Source organism: Gastrolobium bilobum, unplaced genomic scaffold (assembly GCF_033153095.1).
Source record: "Gastrolobium bilobum isolate Gb01-03AN ecotype WA unplaced genomic scaffold, APGP_CSIRO_Gbil_v1 utg26896, whole genome shotgun sequence".
Taxonomy (NCBI): domain Eukaryota; kingdom Viridiplantae; phylum Streptophyta; class Magnoliopsida; order Fabales; family Fabaceae; genus Gastrolobium; species Gastrolobium bilobum.
In genome coordinates, this window is record NW_026896222.1 from 60,475 (window position 1) to 83,466 (window position 22,992).

General features: G+C 34.1%; 2 protein-coding genes across 5 annotated transcripts; one reads left to right on the forward strand and one right to left on the reverse strand.

Annotated features, from left to right (window-relative positions):
* Positions 1-5,596: 5,596 nt before the first annotated feature.
* Positions 5,597-9,555, reverse strand: LOC133298321 (protein YLS7-like). 3 transcript variants are annotated; one of them, XM_061497585.1, is made up of 4 exons: positions 9,416-9,555; positions 8,228-9,099; positions 7,626-7,900; positions 5,597-6,716 (listed from the first exon to the last, which is right to left on the reverse strand). In XM_061497585.1, exons 2-4 carry the CDS (start codon positions 8,964-8,966, stop codon positions 5,916-5,918), a joined length of 1,815 nt encoding a protein of 604 aa, XP_061353569.1. In that variant the 5' UTR covers positions 8,967-9,099; positions 9,416-9,555; the 3' UTR covers positions 5,597-5,915. The 3 variants fall into 3 exon arrangements, with proteins under 3 accessions (XP_061353569.1, XP_061353571.1, XP_061353570.1); XM_061497587.1 differs by having other exon boundaries at positions 9,406-9,555; XM_061497586.1 differs by lacking the exon at positions 9,416-9,555 and having other exon boundaries at positions 8,228-9,386.
* An 8,733-nt stretch (positions 9,556-18,288) lies between these two features.
* Positions 18,289-22,294, forward strand: LOC133298322 (ATP-dependent Clp protease ATP-binding subunit CLPT1, chloroplastic). 2 transcript variants are annotated; one of them, XM_061497589.1, is made up of 6 exons: positions 18,289-18,623; positions 18,727-18,762; positions 18,857-18,966; positions 20,890-21,069; positions 21,638-21,765; positions 21,889-22,294. In XM_061497589.1, the coding sequence occupies exons 1-6, from the start codon at positions 18,406-18,408 to the stop codon at positions 21,916-21,918; spliced, it is 702 nt and encodes a 233-aa protein (XP_061353573.1). In that variant the 5' UTR covers positions 18,289-18,405; the 3' UTR covers positions 21,919-22,294. The 2 variants fall into 2 exon arrangements, with proteins under 2 accessions (XP_061353573.1, XP_061353572.1); XM_061497588.1 differs by having other exon boundaries at positions 21,860-22,290.
* The last annotated feature ends 698 nt before the right edge of the window (positions 22,295-22,992 follow it).

Here is a 22,992-nt window from a genome sequence, read left to right on the forward strand (position 1 = left end):
AAATTTTTTGAAAAGACGATGACCAGTGGGTTCACCAAAAAAAATGGATCAAGGTTCCTTTTGTTAAGCTCTAGATACCATATTGAATAACGAGATACGAAAGGAATTGTGAAATAATGTGTATTGAACAGGTACAGGTGTGTACAATATATAGAAACCTAATAGGCTTAACCTAGACTTAACCTAAATACTAATAAGGAAATATATATTTAATATTATTTCCAACAATAATAATTCAATAATTTAACATGAAAAAGATTCTATTATATAGGAAAGTAGGGATAAATGGTGACTTGTAAGAGTTCTTTCCAATTCTCCCTAACAAACTATAACAAAATATATAGAGGTATAGAGTTCTTCCTTTGATGAATAATTAAAAAAGTTCTAAATTCAAATATCCAAAAGCAAAGAATTTATTTATTTTTTTAAGGTCCAGGGACTATTTTGAGGGCCCCGATGACGATCTCGAGGAAAGAGGTGGGAGATAAGAGAAATAGGAATAAATAACTTTTTTAGATATTGAATCCATTACTTTCACTAGGGGTTGTTTGATAGAGGAAAAAATTTATTGTACTAAAAATTGTGATTTTCAAAAATACGATGAGAAAATAATTAAATAAGTTTCTCAAGAATATTACAAAAAAATTATTTGGTAGATTAAAATATTTTCAAAAATCCGTTATATTTGATTGATTGTAAAATATTGCTGAAAATATTGAATGATTTTACAAAACTAACATTATCCATCGTTTTCATTCAAAAAAAATTTCAATTTAAAATTAAAATAAAACCAATGTTTCAGCACAGCGAATTTAATTAGACACATGAAACTCCTGAGAATTGAACATTTAAATAACCAAAACATCTCAGATGTATACGTGTATTGCATAAAATCTCATCCTTGTTCTAGGTCGATAGTCTTGCACTCACGTATAGACATGCTGGAAAACTAAATTTCAAGCATAGACACCAAAATCTGCAAAACCAAAATGTTCATAAAACCCATATGAAAAAAATAAAAATTCCAAATTTCAACCAAACAATGTAAAAGATTCCAAATTCTAATCAAACAATTTCAACTCCAATCAAACAAAATCGCAGTAAACAGCACCCGAACTAAAACCTACAGTGCTTCAGAACAATGCAAATTTTAAAAATCAATGCTTCTGAAGCAATCCCGCAGCAAAGAAACGACGGTGCACCGCCATCGGCACTCAAAAAAGACGAAGATTGAGTAGGAAGCAGAGAAAAAGAGAGGAATGAGATCAAGGAAGAATATTGAAATGGAAAAAGTTGTGTCCCGAGGAGAGATGAGAAGTCCTGTACCACAGGGTACAATTGTCTGAAAAATGTTGTCAAATTTTCCCACCATCCGGATTCTATGAATACCAGTGGTATTTTTTGATGGAAAAATCCTTCACAAAATCAATTCCCGACATTCTCAGTTTGGAAAATTTTCAAAATTTTTGTACCAAACCTGGGAAAATAACATTCTCAAAATCACTTTCCCAAAAATCCAAAATAAATCTGCCTACCAAACACGGCCCGAATGTTTCTTACTTTTACAAATTGAGCTACTATATGGGGACAATTCAAAGCATCTTTTTGATTCTCGCTGTCAAATAACAAGAGACGAGAGGAACATTAAAATAAATTTGTATATTGAATTGATTTAAGAGAGTACAATATATAAAGAAATACTAATGGGTTTAAGCTCAGACCTAACCTAAATCCTAATGAAATAAAGAAATAGATCTTTACAAATAATAAAGATATCCTAAAGATATTCTTTCCAACACTCCCTCTCAAGCTGGAGCGTACAGATCATAAGCAACAAGCTTAAACAAGAAAGACTAAGAAACATAACATCAAAGTAAACAAGCGGGGGTTGTAACAACTCTACAACTCACCCTAAAGAAAAATCACAAACATAATAAACTAAAATAAACTATTATCTATATCTCGAATAATCCCCCTCAAGATGGAGGTACACTTCATCTTGGGAAGAAAGAAAACTAAAATGATGTTTCATGGAATATAAGTCGGAGAAATCGACAGCAAATCAACTGGATGGAACATCAGTCTGAAAAGTTGGAATAGACATCAACTTAAAGGGCTGGGAAAGACATTGCTGCAATTGGGATACAAGCCGGTGGAGCCATTTTAACTGGAAAAATCTGCGGACTAGGCAACAACTGAGAAAGACATTAGCCAAAAGGGTTGGGAAAGACATTGCTGCAACTGGGATACAAGTCGATGGAGCCATTTTAACTGGAAAAATCTGCAGACCAGGCAACAACTGAGAAAGACATTAGCCAAAAAGGCTGGGAAAGACATTGTTGCAACTGGGATACAAGTCGACGGAGCCATTTTAACTGGAAAAATCTGCGGACCAGGCAACAACTGAGAAAGACATTAGCCAAAAGGGCTGGGAAAGACATTGTTGCAACTGGGATACAAGCCGACGGAGCTAGTGTAACTGGAATAGTCATCGGACCAGGCAACAACAGATATAAATGCTCCCCGAAGAAGAAGAAAACACAACCAAAAGAAACAAGATTCGGCCGTAGAAGAAAAGATGATGCTGGCAAAGGAGAGAGACGCGGTCAGAGGAGACACGACCGGAAAAGAACGCATGGCCAAAAAATGAAGAGATACAACCAGAGTATGGGGATATGGACGTCACCAATAACGAGGTCAAAACCCCAAAACAATATCAGATAGTCTTGGAGAGAGAAGAAAAATCAGACCGATTGCGGTCAGAGATGATGCTCCAGGGCCAAAAGGACAGTAAAAAATAGGAACATGAGCAGATAAGCAGGGACGACGAGAATTGCTACTGTCCAGATGCAGAGATTGTTCTAGCCGGTGGCGATGGAAGCGGACAGAAGGCTGGACGGTGGCTAGACACGACCGGGAAAGAACGCGTGGCCGAAAAATGAAGAGATACAACCGGAGTATGGGGATATGGACGTCACCAAAAACGAGGTCAAACCCCCCAAAACAATACCAGATCCAGAACCGTCTTGGAGAGAGAAGAAAAATTGGGCCGATTGCGGTCAGAGATGATGCTCCAGGGCCAAAAGGACAATAAAAAATAGGAACATGAGCAGATAAACAGGGACGACGAGAATTGCTACTGTGCAGATGCAGAGATTGTTCTAGCCGGTGGCGATGGAAGCGGACAGAGGGCTGGACGGTGGCTGGGTCATCGACGGTGACGGAGCACAACACTTGCAGCGACGAAGGGAGGAACGAGAAGAAGAAACTAAGAGAAGCGAAGAGAAAAAGAGAAAGGGAAAAGTTGGAAAAGTCAATCCCTCATGGTGGGTGAAACCTCTCTACTACCATATTAAAATTATGAAAAAGAGTAAGGAAAGGCGGACAAGGATTCCTCTCATTAGGCTTTAGATACCATGTAAAATAATAAGAGACGAGAGGAATATTAAAATAAATTTGTATATTGAATTGATTCAAGAGAATACAATATATAAAGAAATACTAATGGGCTTAAGCCCAGACCTAACCTAAATTCTAATGAAATAAGAAAAAAAATCTTTAAAAATCCTAAAGATATTCTTTCCAACACTCACAAAAGCTCGAATGATAAGAGCTATATATGCATATACAGTTTAAAGTGGCAAAAAAAAAAAAAAAAAAACTAAAAAACACTTTTATCAGCAATTAATTTGAAGTTGTCAAACCCTTTCAAGCTTGGGAACAAGGTAAGTTTATCTATCATTTACGTGTGAATAACATTACAGTTGTTAATAAATATTATAGTTTCAGAATGACTGACTTTTGCATTTCATTTATAATAGACGTAATAATGTTTTGGGTAACTAGATTAACTAAAGATTACCTCACTTCAATAAAGGTAGTGTAATGCATCGGCTCACTCAGGCGTAGTCCATTAAGCCAGCCTTTAATATTCATGTAAAGAGTTATATCTCTGTATTTTTAGAGTAAGACAAATGTTATCTTATGACAATTTCACGCCTCTAGTATACATATTTCATACATCACATGAGGATACTTGCCTCACACCTAATCAGGTCCACAAAAACAAACATTATGGTTTTCTCTCTTTCATTATTGGAGAATTTTCTCCACATATAAATACCTTTTATTATCATTGAGGATGCATTTTTTGCACAAGCATTCACATTGTTGTTACTCTCCCAGAATACAACCACAAAGCCACCATTCCACATTCCCCTTGATTCTCAACATTTGTGTGACACCCACTTTTGATAACTTTCCTATTGAGCTTACGTCTATATCTATGCATCACAAAATAATTTTTTTTTCTAATTTAGTTATTCTTTATTTTACATATTACTCCCTTGTGGTTTAATATCTATTTCAACTTATACTCTTAAAAGTTTACTGTTTATTTTCACAGTATACTAGAAGAAAAAATACTTTCAAGGGATAAATTCCGCATATGTTAAAATTGTCGTTATAATTATTTGAGATGGTAACATTTTCAAGTTAAATTAAAGTTGAAGAGAGTTAAACAACAATAATAAAAAAATTTATAGTCCAGAACAGACAATTTTATGTTAGTGTGCTTTTATTCTCTGTAACAAACTGAGAATAAGTCAAATATATGATCCACATTTTTTCAGCAACAGTCGTCTAGGTCAAATAAATAAAAATTCATGTTTATTTTATAAAGGAATAATTTTAACCCAAAAAAAAAAAAAACAAGACACACTCCACCAAGAATTCTGATTCAGTGATTTTAAAAATTGTAATGATAATTAAAGGTTTAAAGTAGATTTAGCCTTTATAATTTCCACTAATTTGGTTTTGGTCCCTATATAATCCTTTTTCTTTGGATTTAAGTCCCTATATTTTTACTTATATGTTTTTTGGTCCCCACCATTGCGTATCAGTCCCTGTATTTGTATGTGGCAAAGCATGACAACCCGTCATATGGGCTCGTTTAACCCGTCACAGATATGGCGGGTTGGGTTGAGACTCCCAACCTTAAGCTTGCCCCGCATAAGTGCGGGTCACAATGGATTTAACAAACAACCGCTATAATTAACTAATTAAAATAAGGGTTTGGTGATTGTATTAAATGACATAAATTATATCATTTTAGGAGAGAAATAGACACAGAAAAATAGAAATCATGGAAGAGAGAAAGTGGGTGGTTTTTTTTAATTTAAAATTTAAATAATTTTTTTTTATGTGTCTGTCTCTCTCTTAAAATGACAGTGTTATGTCATTTAAAATAAAAAGTAAACACCATTTTTGGTCCATGGCAATATCTACGAAATCCTTTTTAGTCCCTGGCAATAAAAAAGGACCAAATTGGTCCCTAAAATTATGAAAAAAGGGCCACATTAGTCCTTATGTCAACTCCTCCGTCACTAACGTGGCCCTTTTTGCATACTGTTAGGGACCAATTTGGTCTTTTTTTATTGCCAGGGACTAAAAAGGATTTCATAGATATTGCCAGGGACCAAAAAGGGTGTTTACTCTATAATAAATGACAAACATTTTTCCCTTAAAAATAAAATACAATAAAAAATAGCAACCAAATTAGGAGAAACAAATCTGCACAATGTAAGGCCATATTTGAAAAGAGATATGAATTTATATTGGACATACATACAACAGAACTGAACCACGAACAGATTTAGCCTCTTTAGGAGCACTGATGATCCTGACAATTGTGGAATAAACTAGCAGCTTACCACCCTAATCTTTTAAAATAATCAACTTCTCTATAATATACTTCTATGGGAAAAATATTGACTGGTCTAACCCTTCCTCAAACAGGTAAAGTTCTGCACAAATCACCCTTCAGAGTGCAGAAGCTGCCACGCAGCTGGATTAAAAAACCACTCTCCATTAAACCCCGACTAACGAGGGTGTTGTTAAGAAAAAAATAAATATCATCATGTGCTATCACCTTCATATTCTCTCTTAATGATTTCAAACACAAGTTCATTCCAAGTATCTACTGGACCTGGCATGCACCAGTGTAGGCAATCCTGAGGTGGTGGCCTTCCATCAGGGCCACGTTTTGTAATCTTGTTAGGGTCAGTGTTCCTGTATGGTCCAGGATGACCATCATGCCGGTATTGAAAGGCTTTGGTAATATCCATTAATCTCATCTTTGATCTATTTGTTGCCTTTTGTATAGCAAGATTAAAACCTTTAATCTGTTGCTCATACATTGCATTGGTGTGCTCATTTTCCACCAATTCACCAAATGCAAGAGGCTTAGTCTTCCCAGTGCATGATCCGCCTGTGTTCCATGCACCTCCCTCATAATGATCGGGTGAATATGAACGCAAAATTGTAAGCCCTGTATAATTTGGATGTGTAACAAGAGCAGTAAAAATTGTTTCAACAGATATACCAAAGGCTTCAATACTGTTGATCTTCATAGGCTTAGACTTATCCGGCCACCACAATTGTCCTCCCACTATCTCATTGTTCAAAATATACACAGACTGCTTGGCAAACCAATGGCCAGAAGAAAGAACAACCACATCAAATTTTGGGATAATTTCCATTAACTTCTCTTCCGGGGTATCGAGATAGAGCTTCTCCACCCCAGCTGGAGCAAAATCAAATGGTTCAGAATTGTGTTTGACAAGCCATGAGGACCATATCCGGATAATCATTACAGATGCAGACTTAAAATAATATCGCTGCATGTCACGATTTCCACGATTCTTGGGTTCCTCTACCTGAAAGTACCATATTTTGCAGTTAAGCATCTCACTATGAAAAAAAGGATGCAGACAAACACAAGCATCAAGCAAACACGTAGAATTAGATTATATTATACATAACATCATGCAAACAACATGCGTTAGATAACAAACATAACATGAAAACAAATCCTGACCTAATAACTAAACCAAAAGTTCATTCTTTTAAAGCTGATATGAATATACTTGATCTCACTTAAAGGAAGGCTTTATCTCTTTAGCATGCAAAAAATCCACATAAATCAACAAATAAGAATTAAACCATTGCTCCAAGATGTGTAAAAGTTATAATCGGCCTGCAGGTTTGGCAGTTGATAAGTAGTAAGAGGAGTTTTATAAAAGTTTCAAATCTAAGTTAGGGTTGCATGTATCTGCAACTAGAATGTTTCTTCATTACTTAAGCATACAAACAGTAAGAGAGTTAAACTGTTTATGTAGGTGATGCTAAACAAAGCCATAAATATGTAATGAGTATAAACTATAATATAAACTACATCCTCATGTCCATTCAAGAAACATGAGTAGCTATCCCATTTAGTTTCTCTAAAATAATTATTATCCAAGTTCTTCCAAGATGGCAAGCAATTTCCAGTGGATTGTGTGTCAGTGTCTCTCATTTGTTGTCAAGTAAAGTGCATTACCTACCATTTCATTATGTATCTTGGGCAACCATATGAATAACCTTATAAGTAATTAGTATACTTTGTTTATGTTGAAAGTATGGCTATGCCAATTTTAAGAAAATTCGTAATCACAATGTTACACAGCAAATACGAGAAGATATTACCAACGATATATCAGCAAAATAAAGACATTTTTTTCTTCCATCTTGGAATCATTCTATTTGTCATGTAAATCAGATCAGTAAGGAATAATGAAAATAACCTGCCAGAGAATACACAGCATTGATTCCATTTGGTTTCTGGCCACTGAATCCCCAATGAAAGCCAATGTCTTGCCTCTCATCAGCTCCAAAAACTTCCTAGGATCAAATCGTGGGAGGTCACACTGAAAGGGCTTCCATCGCCAGTTCTCATAATCTTTGTCAGGCCTACCATTACCCTGGCAATTCTCCATTTGTGTCAATACAGGGCACGAGTCGTTTTTGTATAACGGTTCCGATGGATCGTATATCCAATTTCCATGGTACAGATCACAGCCTACATAACAAACAACGGAAAAAACCAGTCAAAAAACTGAGAAGATATACAGAGAATTTCAAAGAAAATCATTAGAAAGAAAAGTGGTTATACATATTTTCTACGTGAAATTCTTACCTAACAAGAACAAGTACTACAATTTACAAATGTTGAGCACATGTAACTGATAAAATGAAACTACCTACATTATGGCTCCATTGCATTTCCAAAAGAGAACAAAGTAAAGAAAACCGAAACAACTTAAATGTTTGTAAAATAAGAATGGTAAATAAAATGATAAATTGAAAACAAGTTTGTGCAAGCCTGAAAGGCAACAGAAAATGCAACCTGAATTAACAGAACCAGCATAGGATTCATTATTTGGCTTGTCAGATGATGCAGGAACTGCTGTTGGTATTGAATCTGAAGGAGGCAGAGAGGTATCATTTGATGTTGTAAATAAAGTGCTGGAGTTATTCACCAAAGCTGCAGAAGTAGGTTCCACAATTCCAATTTTACCAGTCACATTGGAAGAATTGGTTCCAATCACTTGAACAGGTGCATTTGAAGCCAAATCAATTTGTGAATTGGACTGAGCAGGCAAGCTACTGTTAATCACATTTGTATGGTTGCCAAATGGAGTCACAGATTCTTGTGAACTAGAAGCCGCTGCATCCGAAGTTTCTGGTAATTTTGGAGAAGCAGATTCACTTAAGGGTACTTGTGAATTTGATTCAGTATCAGAGTGTTCTATCTTTGTATCAGTAGACAGGCCATTGGAAACTGTGGAAGGTGGCAGATCAGGGGGTGCTTTATTATCTACTAGATCTAAACTTGCATTGGAGGGAAGATCAAAATAAGTTTCAATGATTGGAGAGACTGATAAATTAGAATTTTCTGAACTCTCTACTACACCATAGAAATATCCCTGAACTGTGGAACCAATAGGGTATGATACAAGAATCCAAGAAGCAAAAATCAAAAATACTGCAAGTACTCCAACTGAAGCTACAATCCAAGAAAGAGGTCTTGGATGGGAAGAAATTTTGGGGGAACCTTTGAGTGTAGCCCAAGTCATGGCTTTCATATAACTTATCTAGCTTGACACTAGACCCTGAAGCATGAAGGTTTTCAAAACCATAGAAACCATCCACAGTTTAGTACAACACAGCTTCAAACAATGAATACCAATACCATAACATCAATCCCCAAGTACAAACCTGTTATACCCACAAAGAATGAACAAAAATCAAAGAATGAACATTACTACAAACTATATGAATGAAAATGTGCTAAAGTAAGAAATAATCAGCAAAAAAGTTCGCACTTGAAAAACTTACTCTTGTACCCCCCATTAACATAAAAACGAAAATCATAAAATAAAGGATCGAACTTTAGCGTCAAAACTCAGACCCCACCAGGAAAAACACGGTTTTTTACTCAAAATTGAAATCCCCAGAAAGGAAAATGAACAAAAACCAACAGGGATGATTAAAAAAGAAGAAGACGGAAACAGAAACCTAAACCTGCGTGTACCATGTTTTCAAGGGACTGAATCTGTATGCGAATTCAAGCTAGCAAGTTGTGGTCCAAAGAGTTGAGGAATTTGGATGAAACCAAGACACTTTTGTCAATGGTTGTGATGCTCGAGATTCACGTTCAATAGATTACAAAGTACAAACTACAAGCCTAAGCACAAGCTCAAACTCTCGAGGCAAGCTTATATATATATTTTATTAGTTTATGTTGTTGGATACGACAGTGTAATAATCAATTAGTGTTACTATCAATTAATTGATGTAACGGTTATATTTATTTTTATTTTTGTATGGTTATGATTACTCATATTTAATATTTATATTTATTTTTACCTATGGTTATAATTTTTTATATTTAATCCTTTCACTTTAAATATGGAAAATCATAATCATACAAAGATGAAAATAAATATAGCCGTTAGATCAACATAATCTATCTAACGGTAAAATTAATTGGTAGTAATATTGATAGTAACACTAATTGATTGTTACAATATCTTTCCCCCAATAATATTATAAAATAAAAATACAAATTATCAAGGTAATTTTTTTCTCTCGTCCATTTGGAATTTTTTTTTTTTTATCAACAAATGTCTCAGAACTTGAACCACTGTATTTTTGGCAGGTCAATTCCTTATTAATTTCTAGGATCCAAAACTGAGTCATCATTAGACCAACTAGTCTTGCATAACATGAAAATTATAGTCATTGATACATCTAAACATTGAACCAGGGACGTTATTGCTAATTCCATTTTGATTGTTTTTTTTTCCTCTAACTAATTTGAATCTGGTTTAATGAATTTATTTTGGGAACAAATTTAAACCTGAAAATCAATTTTTTAGCACTCAAAGCAATAGATATTGATAAAGTATTTCAATTGATGCAAATGTTTTGAACAAGGCTTAACATTTTTATTTATTCTTTTGATAAATCAACTGTAATTTTATGGGAAATAATCACGTTCGAGCCGAGAACATTCACAATTCCACGTCATGATGGACCAATTCTTCTAAATAAAAAATTTTATATTCACAAAAACTTGAACACAAAATTTACATTTTATTTGCAGAGTTTCAATTTTCTCTTTTTTATCTTGTCTTAGAAATCACCGTTTAAGGTTAAAGTGGCGATTTCATCTACTCTTTTAGTTGGAAACAGCGGTGTTAACTTTTCAAAGTGTGTCTTACAGCAAACAAGGATTGAATTTCTCAACTTTCCCATTTTATAAAAGGACAAAACATAAAAGAATGGGGAAAAAATAAATTCAAACAGTGTGGTATGATTTTTATTTTATTTTTTCTCCCAGGCTTTGGGCAGAAAAATAATCAAAATATAGCTGGCATGTTCTCAATTGAATGGTGAGCTATCGGTTAAGATGGTGTGGTGGCACTTCCTCTAATTGATGTTTTAGGAAATGAATGTTAATCTTGCTACAAATGTTTCATTGTGGAATTTGATTCTTCTTTGAAAATGGAGAAAACATGGAAAGGGTTGATGTTATACACATTAAAAAAGTAACAAACATGATGAAATCAAAGATTAAATGTGATAAATGCCAATCTCTTTCATAAATTCTAAAATGGTGATCTAATTAAGATGGAAAAGGGAAGTCAGAATCAAAATTTAATTGTTTTTCCTATTATTTCTCTCTTTTCTCCCCAAAAATTGCTTGTCAATTGATGATGACTTGGGCAATATGCAACTAGAAAAATAAATAATTAGAGAAACGTTTAGGATAAGTAGAATTATTTCACATCAAACCTCAATCGAAAATGCATGGCCTTTAATGGAATTGGCAATTCTTTTTTCCAATAATGAAAAGCAAATGTAGTACTAATTTGGAATCCTTTTCCATGCTATCAAATGTGATATTCGAACTTCATTCTTAGTAAAAGCATAACCCCGACATAAAGAGGGAGAAAATTGAACTTAATAGATTATTGTCAAATTATCGTTATTGTTTGTGTATTCCCGCATTCTTTCAAAATGTTAATTCTGACCATGATAAGAATTAATCAACACAAAATAGGGGGAAAAATTAATAAAGTATTAATTAAATAAAAAATTATGAAAACATAATATTTTGTAATTAATGTACGGATCTTGATGCCGAAAGCGCATAGAAAATGTAGCTAAACAGAAAGTTGAGATTTTACAAAAGAGTAATCACCCTCTAGTTCTCAATTTTAATTATCAAAATAACAAAAATTTCAATTTCTAGAATAAAGGTTATAAGCACCCTTAGGGATGTGCATGGGTCGAACCGAACCGAATTTTTTGAAAAACCGAATCAAATTGGTTTAAATGGTTCGGTTCAGTTAGAAACGATTCGGTTCAGAACCAGTTCGAGTCGACCCTATTTTGAAAAGAAAAAAATTTAAAAATTTAAAAATAAAGTTATAAAAATCAATTTGATTTGGTTTGAAAACGATTCGATTCAGTTCGATTCGGTTCGATTCGGTTCGGTTCAAAATGGTTCGGTTCTTAAACTGGTTATAAAAACTGATTCGGTTCATGAACTGGTTTTTAAAATCCGATTATTTTAAGGGTGGTTCGGTTCGGTTCATGGCTTGGTTCAGTTTTTTGGTTATTTTGCACATCCTTAAGCACCCTTTTATATACTAATTACAAATTGATCCAAAATTCAAAAATCTATAATTCTAAAAATAAGGGAAATTCCTAACATAAATATAATGGTAACTAACTTTTAAAAATAAATAAATAATTACAATTAAATCATTCAAAACACATTTCAAATCTTAGATCTCAAATTATATCCAATGTGTTGCTTTTTTTTTGTCAAACAAATCACAATGATATTTGCTGCTTTATTGAGACTTAGATTTGATCATAATTTGTTATATTTCAAATCACTATTTTTTCAACAATTGGGCTATACTTATTGGGCCACAACTCTGGTTGACTCTGAATTTCTTGAATCAATGGTTATGTCATGTGCAATGAGCCAACTGTAAGTGCATCATTCTTCTTTGCTAAAAAAAGATTCTACCTCGAATCTTCTTTATCTTCACTGATATCAATCTCTTTAGGTAAAAACTCAATGGATAATTCTTTCTCTATTAGATCTTCAACATCAAATTCTCCATTAGATTTATCACAGATCAGATTATCATCATAAACTGAATTTTTATCATAAGATAGATAATCATCATCAATCGGATAATCATCATAAACTGTGTTATGATCGTAGACATCAAAGTCAGGAATGTTGATTTGCATCTCGATATCTTGAAAAGTGAATTGAATTTCAGGTCGTACTTCCTAATTTTGTCCTTGGGTTAGAATCATCAAGGGATTGACATTCTCCTCTTCGTCATCAGATGCGTCCTCTAATTCTATTCATTCTTCAGATTGAAGGCCTAACTTTGTCCACCCAAGTCGTTGCTCCAAATGTTGGATTTTCATGTTATGTTCCTCTATAAGTTGTCGCTTCAAAATTTGGATTTTCTGAGAATGGGCCCTTACGAGTTGTCACTCCAAATCTTTAATTTTACTGATATGCATTTGAACAAGTTATCGCTCCAAAAATTGGTTTTTCATGCTCTGCACCTCCACAAGTTGTTGCTTCAAATCTTGGATCCGCTTTCTGAGCTCTTCATTTTCTATGTCACGCGGGTCTATCTGACACGGTTGTCTGTCTTCTTTATGAATGAATCCTCGCCCCTTGCCTTCACAACTATGCCATCAAAGACCTCTACAATTTTGTTTAGCCGTTAGTTGAAGACAACCTAATTCTCTTATGCCAAAAGCGCATAGAAAATGTGGCTAAATAGAAAGTTGAGATTTTACAATAGAGTAACCATTTGGTTCTCTATTTTAATTATCAAAATAACAAAATATTCAACTTATAGGATAAGGGTCATAGGCACCCTTTTATAGACTAATTATAAATTGATCCAAAATTCAAAATTAGAAAATCTAAAATCCTAAAAATAAGAAAAATTCATAACATAAATATAATGGTAACTAACTTCCAAAAAATAAATAAATAATTATAATTAAATCATTCAAAACACATCCCAAGTATTAGATCTCAAATCATGCCAAGTATTAGATCGCATAGATAAAGTATCGACGTAAAGTGGGAGAGTAGCAACGGTAACCCTTCTGAGACCGAGGATAACCCAGAAAAACACATTTGTGAGACTTGGGAGCTAATTTATCCAAACCTGGACCAAGATGATGAACAAAACACGTAGAACCAAACACATGTGGAGTTAAAGGATATAAAGCTTGATGGGGAAATAAAATAGAGTGAGGTACCTTATGATTGAGAACAGATGATGGCATGCAATTAATGAGATAGCATACAGTAACTATAGCATCACCCCAGAATGTGTATGGAACATTGTCATCAATTAACAAGGCACGAGTGGTTTCAACCAGATGGCGATTCTTGCGCTCGGCTACACCATTTTGTTGAGGTGTATGAGGGCAAGATGTTTGAGGAAGAATGCCATGAGATGAAAAGAATTGTTGAAATTGATGAGATAAGTACTCACATGCATTATCACTACAAAAAGTACGAATAAGAATACCAAATTGAGTTTTTATTTCATTATAAAATAACTGAAAAATAGAAAACAACTCAGACCGATTTTTCATTAAAAATAACCAAGTGCATCTGGAATAATCATCAATAAAAGTAACAAAGTACTTAAAACCCAAAGTAGAAGAATGACGACTTGGTCCCCAAACATCAGAGTGGACTACAGAAAAAAGAGAAACAGCTTGACGACTCGAAAACGTACTACGAGTATGTTTCCCAAACTGACAAGACTCACAATTTAAAGTAGAAAAAGACGATAAATGGGAAACCATCTTCTGAAGGTTTGCAAGACTAGGATGGCCCAGACGAGCATGGATAGTAAAAGGAGAATCCGCAGTGGAGCAGGCTGAAGAAGAGGAAACTAGTTGATAGAGGCCCTGAGACTCACATCCTTTGATAATCTCCTTCCCCGAACTCCAATCCTGAAAGATGACAGAGGTTTTAGTAAAAGAAACAACACAGTCAATGGATTTGGTCAAACAACTAACAGAAAGTAAGGTAAAAGGAGAATCGGGCACATATAGAACATGATCCAGAGATAAATTAGGTAAAAGAAGAACCGTGTCAATCTCCCTTGATTGGACCAAAGACCCATTGGCCATAGTAATAGTGGGAAAAGAACCAGTAGTACAAAAGGAAGTGAATAAGGACTTATTACCAGAAATGTGATCAGAAGCCCCAGAATCAAGAGTCCAAGGGCCTATAGAGTGCAACTGAGAGATGCCAGCAAAAGAATTACCAGAGGGTGCAATGGATGCAGTAGGTGGGCCTGATGTTTGCTTCTCCGACTTTTGTTCAGCCAGAGTCCCAGAAACAGAAACATTGGAGACAAGAGGACCCATAATCAAAAACAAACAAAAAATCAAAAAGGACAGATCACACAACTAACCGGTAGAAGAGGAATCTGTACGTCAATGCAAAAAGAGGTCCAAACACCAAAACAAGACCAGATCCAAAACCTACGCAAGTAGACGAGAAGATCGCAACCAGCCACGACCGGAGAGGAGCCTCCACGCGCCGCCGGAGTGAAGGAGAGTGGTCGAACTGTCACGCGCGCGTGAGGGCTCGTGTGACCTTGAAATCGGACGGGGCCGGTGGCGTTTGAATCGCGCGGCTGAGACGAGCACGGAGGTATGTGGATCGCCGGAAACGGTGACCGGACGGTGGTTCTGGACGAGTCATAAGTTGTATGCGAGAGAGAAGCGTCCAAAAACTGACAAGGAGACAGCTCCGAAAAAAATATATATATTAAACCACGATGAACAGTGGGTTCACCGGAAAAAAAAAAATTTCAAAGTTCCTTAGGCTCTTGATACCATGTTAAATAACGAGAGAGTGAGAGAGAAGAGAGGAACATTTGAAATAATATTCTGTGTGTATTGATCTAATTCAGAGAGTTACAATATATAGAGACTCTAATAGGCTTTAAGTGAAAGGCCCAGACCTAATTACAATCATCATAATAACAGACTAATACAATCAGCATAATTACAGACTAATCAACATAATTACAGACTAATCATATCTAATTATATTTAATATATTCTAACAATAATTTTCAAAGAATGTTGTATGCAGTGCAAATAAGGTCACTTTGTTGCATTTTTCTTCAACACATGTGATTAAAACAAAGGTATAAGTTGATTTATGAAGAAAAAAAACTATAACATTATTTATCGGTTAAAGAACACTATTATATCCTTATGAAACATTGCGATGTAACAAACATTTTCTCACAAAAAATATCACTGTGAATTACTTAATTTCAGTCTATAAAGTCTACTTCAATTAGATTGTGAGATGAATTACTCAAAATATGCGTAGCTGAATCTTAAATAATTGCAATAAAAAGATAAAAATGAACACTTAAAACTTATAACAGGGGTTTTTGGATGACGCACATGGATGAAGTATGGTTGAACCTAATATTATTGATGGGGATCTGGATTGAGGTGTTCTATGCGATATGATTGGGATTGTTTGGCGAGACAGTTGAGCTGGTATAAGAGTCCTAGGGCAGTTTGAGGGGGCTAGATATATCTGCAAGATACTCTGATGCTCAAGTCAGATCAAGGTTCAAGGAATTCACGTATTGATGTATAGTTGATTTTGCTTGGGCTCAGTGCCTCTGTATTTATAATGAAGGGATGCCTTGCTTGAGCTGCTGGTAGCGTGTGTTAGAAGATGAAAGATGACATACTTACGCAGGATGGACGTGTTCTCTTTATTGTTAAGTAATGGTTTTTGAGCTTGTTGGGCCTCCACACTGATGATGTTTCTCCCCCTCAGTAATGATCAAGGGGGGTTCCCTTCAATATAAATAATAGGTGATACTATAGTTGGGCCAAATTATTTTATCCACAATTAAAGATATCAGGTGATTTGTTACACTTTTTATGGGATATATTTGTCACATGATTACAATTAATTAAATCTCCTGATTTACATCCACTAATTTCTCCAAAACTTCACCCTCCAAGTTGAGGCAAATATGTCAATCAAACTCAGCTTGGCAATGATGTTTTGAAAGGATTTATTTAGGAGAGCCTTTGTGAACATGTCTGTTAATTGGTCTTCGATTTGGATATATGGTGTTTCAATAATCTTAGCTTGAACCTTTTCTCGAACAAAATGGCAGTCCGCTTTGATGTGTTTAGTTCTCTCGTGAAACAGTTCAAGAAAGAAAACTTTAATTGTTCAGTTAATTGTCCTAACAAAAAGATTAAGATAGAAATAGAGTTAAGTACTTACCAATTATTTGTGTGTTTATAATTTTCTACTACATATTATTTGTATACTCTATATCGTTAATACAGTTCAATGATTCCAACAAATTTTTTTTAATTAGTTCTATTGCTGAAGTTGGAGACACCTTGCTGGAGAAGGAGAATTTATGCATGAACAAAGCTGCTGGGGAAGAAGTTGTGTAGCATCAACATTGTTCTGGATATTGTTGAACTATATATTTGAGAATTATTAGACAATTAGGAAATATGTAATTTCTTAATATTTATTTGACATTTGATTGAAATTTTTTGGATGATTATCTAATGTTTAACATGAGATTAAACATTAATAATTTGGCATTATGATATTCATTATAATCAAAAAAATTTGTGTTTGTTTTTCTTCTTCGTCTTCTGAAGTTAATCTTCTACAATAATTAATATATAATAATTCGTTTATTACTTGAAATTTAGAAATATTTATCATTTTGTTTGATAATGAAAAGAAGTTTAATAAAATACATTTATGATAAACCATATATCTTCAACTAAAAAAGAAGAGACATATTCTCCATAGTAAAACTTTATTTGTCATTAAATTTTTTATTATTTATGTGTCTACACTTCAACCGTTTTCTTTTAGGGTTTAAATTGTCTCATTTTATAGGAGACAATTATCTTATGCTAGCGAGGCATAAAAAATTGTATCATTCTTTTTTTATTTTTAAAATGATGGGACTCATATTTTATTTCTATGACATGATGTAAGCTATCTTCTATTAAAGGAGATTAATAAATTCTTTTTTTTAATTATTTATTTTTTAGTTTTTTTTTAAACTACATGTTTGTTTTCTGAAAGTTATCAGGAAAGTTATTCTGCATCCTGATTATTTTCTGAAATCTCCTGATATTCTTTTTCGTCCCAAACCTTGTTTCAACAACTGATTCTTCATCTTCTGTAAAGTGGGGAGTGATTCTAAGGGAATATTATTGTAGATTTTTGAAGTAGTGATGTAACATTCTTAGATCTATTATAGATACCATTCAATATTAAGTTACACATCTTTTATCTATTTTATCTTTTAATTATTATTTTAATAATTATGTTGAGAAACACTTTTCTTAAAATTTTATTTAAAATTGACGTTAATTTTATGATAAACAAAGTAACTTTATTTAAAATTTACGTTAATAAGTAGTTAAATGATGTTACAAACATCTTTATTAATGTATTTGATGGGTTTTACTTGAATACTTCTGGTTGTCAACAATTTCATTACATATATTTCATTCAATAAAATAATATTTATTTTAGTATTTTATAAGAATTATGTTGTAAGAAAAGTGATTGTGCAATGTTATAGAGATTCATTCTGCGTGTCCTAATTTTTTCTTTTTTTTTAAAAAAGTGTGAGCCCCACAAAATATTACGTGTGTAAGAAATTTTGTTACGTCACGGTTGAATACGACAAATATAAACCCCTTTATTTTATTATCTGACCTTTACCTTCGCCATTGATATTCTGTCCTTAAATGTTACTGTTCAAAATTTTACAAATTCAAGCTCACAAACTGTGAAATTCTCAATTGAAGTTCTCAGTGTCAATACCCTTTTGCCTTTCCTCCCTCTCTCTCTCTCTCTGAACTGTGAAATTCTCAATTTTGTTTCTTGTTCCATTCCATTTGAAGATGAAAGCAACCTCTTCTCTTTTCTCTATTCATTTGGTTCCAATGGCTTTCATTCCCACATCCCATTCAAACCCAAACCATACCCTCTCTCTCACTTCACTATTTGGAACCAGGATTATTACCCTTAAACACTCTTCCACTTCAACAACCCCTTCTTTTCTTCCCAACAAGAATTGCCGTGCGACATCAGCAACCGTGTCGTTTAGCCTCCCCATCCCGTAAGTTTCTTCTAAAACACTTAAACACCGATGGGTTTCTCGAATTTTCATCTGGGTCACCTCCAAGTGCCTTAAAGTTTCTGTCTTTTTTCCATTTTTGCAGGAAACCCCATTCGGGTACACCCGAGAAAATCCCAAAGTGAGTTTTTTACTCTTGTCGTATATCAATGGTGTAATTGGGCTGTGTTGTGTATGTTGTGTGTTTGAGGGTTGTGCTTGTTTGTTTGGTTCAGGTGGTCAGCAAGGGCTATTAAGTCTTATGCAATGGCGGAATTGGAAGCGAGGAAGCTCAAATATCCTAACACAGGAACCGAGGCTCTTCTCATGGGGATTCTAGTTGAAGGTTTGCTACAATGGGTGTCTTTTGAATTTCAGTAATAGCATGCTCAATGCATTTTAGTCAAAGTGCATTTTTTTTCTACAAATACTTTAGTTTTCTATTTATCTATTTAGTTATTCAATTTATTATATATGTTATTTTATTGAGGACAAGCCTTGTAGGAGCGGTAAGGTTGCTCCCGGTAACTGGAAGGTTCGACTTTGGAAAATAGTCTATTTGCAATAATACAATAGTAAGGCTGCGTAGAATCGACTCTCACCTTTATTACCACAAGCCGTGGAGCTTTTTGCAGCGAAATTTTTGCTTTTATATTATTTTATTCTTATTTATTATTTATTTTTCCTTAATCTTGATTTTATATGGTTTCATTGAATGCAAATGTCAACTAGTTTGGGCCAAAGGTGATGTTATTGTTGCTGAAATAAGTGCTTTGGCATTGAACTTGTCTAATTACCCTTAATTGAATGGCAAATTTGTGTCTTTCAAGTTTCAGTAATGGCTTGCTTAATTCCGTTTTGCAGTGAGTTAAGTGTGTCAGGCACTGGACTTATCTGATTGCCATCAATTGAATGCATTTTGATGTGTTCCATTAGCTTCATTTGTTATGAGTTCATTTCCAATCTGAACGTGTGCATGCCAAAATCTATTTTACTGCTTATAGGTAAGAAAAGATGTAAAATGACTAATACTGTGATGTTTTCTAGCAGCTGCATAGTTTTCCTTTTCTCCCACAAGATTTACTTGGAATATCTATATTAAGATCGGCAGTGGAGTTGTGATTCAAATTATGGGTGGTGAATATTGTACTTCATACCTTATATATGGGTCAAGTTGTTCTTGAATTTGGACGAAACTTTATCTGGTTAGTTGTGTTTTGCATATTAGATTCAGCACTTGCAGTTTACTTTAAGCGGTAAAACTGGATTTACAGACTGGAGAGTGTAAAATGGCAATAGTTCTATGTCAAAGAGATGGTTCCTTCGTGCATGGTTTACCAAGTAGAAGGATAATTTAGAGTATTTGGTGGTTTGAAAAAAGAGCAACACTCACATTGGATACTAAATGATTTTTCTTTCCTACTGTGATTTTAAGCATACTCTTAAAAGGTGGATGGGTTTAACTTTGAGCAGAAATGTTCAATCATAAATGTAATAGTTCTAATTTTTGGCCTATCATACATAGTTTTTAATAGAATTTAGTTACCATACTTTATATCTTCCAATTATCAATTGGATTCAGGCTTCTTGTTATATTGATATATACATAGGTCTGTCATTTTTATAAATTCACAAGATCCTTCTTGAAGCTTGAATATCTCCTGGGGATTAAATACCCTATTTGGCTATGTCATATGGTGTATAGAAAATGACTCATACTGACATGCATTTGCTCCAGAACTAAAGAAGTATCCCATTATATTCTCAATTTAAAAACATTGCTTGATCAGAGAAAAAGAGAGGGAAAAGGAAAATGTTACCTTCTGTTTCGTCCTTTCAAATGAGTTGTGGGTTCAGCAATAATGTGTCACGAGCTAGTTTTAGTCAAGTTTAGATTCATTTAAGACGACCGTTTTACTTGTAGCTTTTCCCTTTACTGTGTGAAGAATTGTATACATGTTCCATTCTTGTTGAAGAAAATGGGTACTGTGTACATGGCAGTGGTTGGTTCCTTTGCCTCTAAAAATGGTAGATGTGGTAACCTAAATTAATTGTGCTAAGCAAAATGTGGCATTAGAGTAATAGAATCTATTATCATTTTTCATTTCTTCTAGTTATAATAAAGTCCTCTTTAAATTTTGTTGGCAATCCTGCGGTATAGATTTTTAAAGGCAGTTTATGTTAAGAAGTTGAATCTGTTCCATAGGTATCTGGCTGTGTACCTTTTGTATACCCTGGAGAACTTAATCAAATTTTGTTGTGCTTTCAGGAACAAGTAAAGCTGCAAAATTCTTAAGAGCTAATGGAATTACTCTTTTCAAAGTACGTGAAGAAACAGTAGAGCTACTTGGGAAATCTGACATGTATTACTTCAGCCCTGAGCATCCTCCATTGACTGAACCAGCTCAGAAAGCCCTTGATTGGGCGGTTGATGAGAAATTGAAGTCAGGTATGCACGGTTTCCACAATGACGTGTCCATGTATCAGCTATTAGTCGTCTACCATTTTTTTTTTCCAATTGATCAGCTAGATTCATTTTTGAGTTTGGAATGTCACATTTTCAAGTGTTGTGCCCTTTTGTGAGTTACTTGATGCTTGAAATGAAATTATTGGTGAGTTTGCAAGTTAAAGTAGAAAGATGCTTTCGGTTGTCTTGTGCCGCTTCTGTTAGAAAGCTGGTGTATGGAAAATGATTTTAAATATCTTTTTTTCCTCATTAAGGTACTGTGAAAATTTGGTAATATGAAAACCTCATCAAATGAATCCAGCTTTAGGTGTATATCTGTTAAGCTTCAGCCATGTCCATAGTTTGCTTAAGTCTTAAGTTATGGCTTAGTTAGTGAACCATCTCTCTATAAAAGTAAATGCTTATCAATGCCCAAGCCATTGCCTGATGTATTTGTAGTTTGACCTTGTGATGTTGCATTTGTACAATATTGATCTTTATCTTGCTTCTTAATAATCTTTACTTGATGTTCTCTCTTGGGTATTTAATGAAATTATGACATAAAATGTAGGTGAAGAAGGGGAAATAAATGTGACTCATTTACTTCTAGGAATTTGGTCACAAGAAGAATCAGCAGGTCAAAGGATCTTGGCTGCTTTAGGTTTCAATGATGAAAAAGCTAAAGAACTTGCTAAATTAGTAAGTCTCAAGTTCTGTTGTTTTTTTGGCTAACTGACTCCTCAATGTTAATGTAAATATGGTTTTTTTTTTTTTTTTTTCTTGTTTCTTGTAGATTAATGGAGATGTTGATTTGAGTTACAGGAAGCAAGCTTAACAATTTTCTTGCGATAATGGTTGATTGATACCTGTTGACTATTGGGGTTGCAAGCTCCTCTAGGGAAAATTAACTATTCTCTTCCTCAAGTTTATCAACAAGTGCCTGCGTTAATGTGCTTTAGACTTTTGTGTCAACACTGTTGTAACCAATTGGAGATGATGCATTTCTCATTCTTTTTTATGAATATTTTGGGGAAGTCAAATTTTTAAGCAATGTGTGATGGTTGAATTGCAGGCTCACTCTGCTTTATCTCTCTCCCTTGTAACGTTTTCACCCCTTTTGAATTTGAGTTGTATCTGTACCATTTTCCTAATGGGGGAATTTTTTTATTATTAAGTGTGACAGACCGTGTGTATCCAAAAATATCACTCTAGTCCATATTTGAGTGCAAAGAACATACAAGTATACAAGTGGGTTTAATTATACACAACATTTGCAAACAATTACATTTAACTAAATCGGTTTTATAAGAGTTATGTTGTAGGAAAAATGATTGTATTATGTTATAGAGATTCGTTTTGTGTGTCGGAGTTTTTTTTTTTTCTTTTGGTTTTAAAAATTGCGGGTCTCATGAAATGTTGTGTGTGTAGGAAAGTTGTTGTGATTATGTTAAATGATAGATGCAAAACTCTAATTAAATTTAGGTCTAACTACTTAAAGTATGGGATTGAACAAAGAGTTTAAACAAATGGCCCTAGGCAAACATGCCTTTCGGCCTAGGCCGTTTTTAGGAGGTCATTGTTTGAATAAAAAAATTTATGTTATAGGAGAAATTTTATTTCTCTTGTTGACACATGAAAGAGGTGGGGTTCTCTGAAAACATGTGGGACTCACTTGATTTTAAGCCTATTTTGACTTAGACAAACTAACGGGTTTGGGTAAGGGTGTAAATGGGCCAAATGGCTTGTCAGGAACTTAAGACTTGACTTGTTTTAAGTTTTTTGACTTGACTTGACTTGTTGTTTAAGTTTTAAAAAGAACTTGCTTACTGTAAAGGACTTTAGGATACACCACCTCAAAAGCTAGCTCAAAGGGTGGGAGTGCCCAAGGTCTTATAAACTCCACATTAGTTGCACATACAACCAATG

What these genes read in the sequence shown, in the direction of transcription:
- LOC133298321 (XM_061497585.1), bottom strand. Translation starts at nt 8,966, where the DNA reads ATGAAAGCCATGACTTGGGCTACACTCAAAGGTTCCCCCAAAATTTCT. An exon ending in TGCTGGTTCTGTTAATTCAG is followed by an intron (nt 7,901 to 8,227) that starts GTTGCATTTTCT and finishes TTTGTTATGTAG; the next exon opens with GCTGTGATCTGTACCATGGA. An exon ending in TGCTGTGTATTCTCTGGCAG is followed by an intron (nt 6,717 to 7,625) that starts GTTATTTTCATT and finishes TGGTACTTTCAG; the next exon opens with GTAGAGGAACCCAAGAATCG.
- LOC133298322 (XM_061497588.1), top strand. Translation starts at nt 18,406, where the DNA reads ATGAAAGCAACCTCTTCTCTTTTCTCTATTCATTTGGTTCCAATGGCT. An exon ending in ACACCCGAGAAAATCCCAAA is followed by an intron (nt 18,763 to 18,856) that starts GTGAGTTTTTTA and finishes TGTTTGGTTCAG; the next exon opens with GTGGTCAGCAAGGGCTATTA. An exon ending in TGATGAGAAATTGAAGTCAG is followed by an intron (nt 21,070 to 21,637) that starts GTATGCACGGTT and finishes CATAAAATGTAG; the next exon opens with GTGAAGAAGGGGAAATAAAT.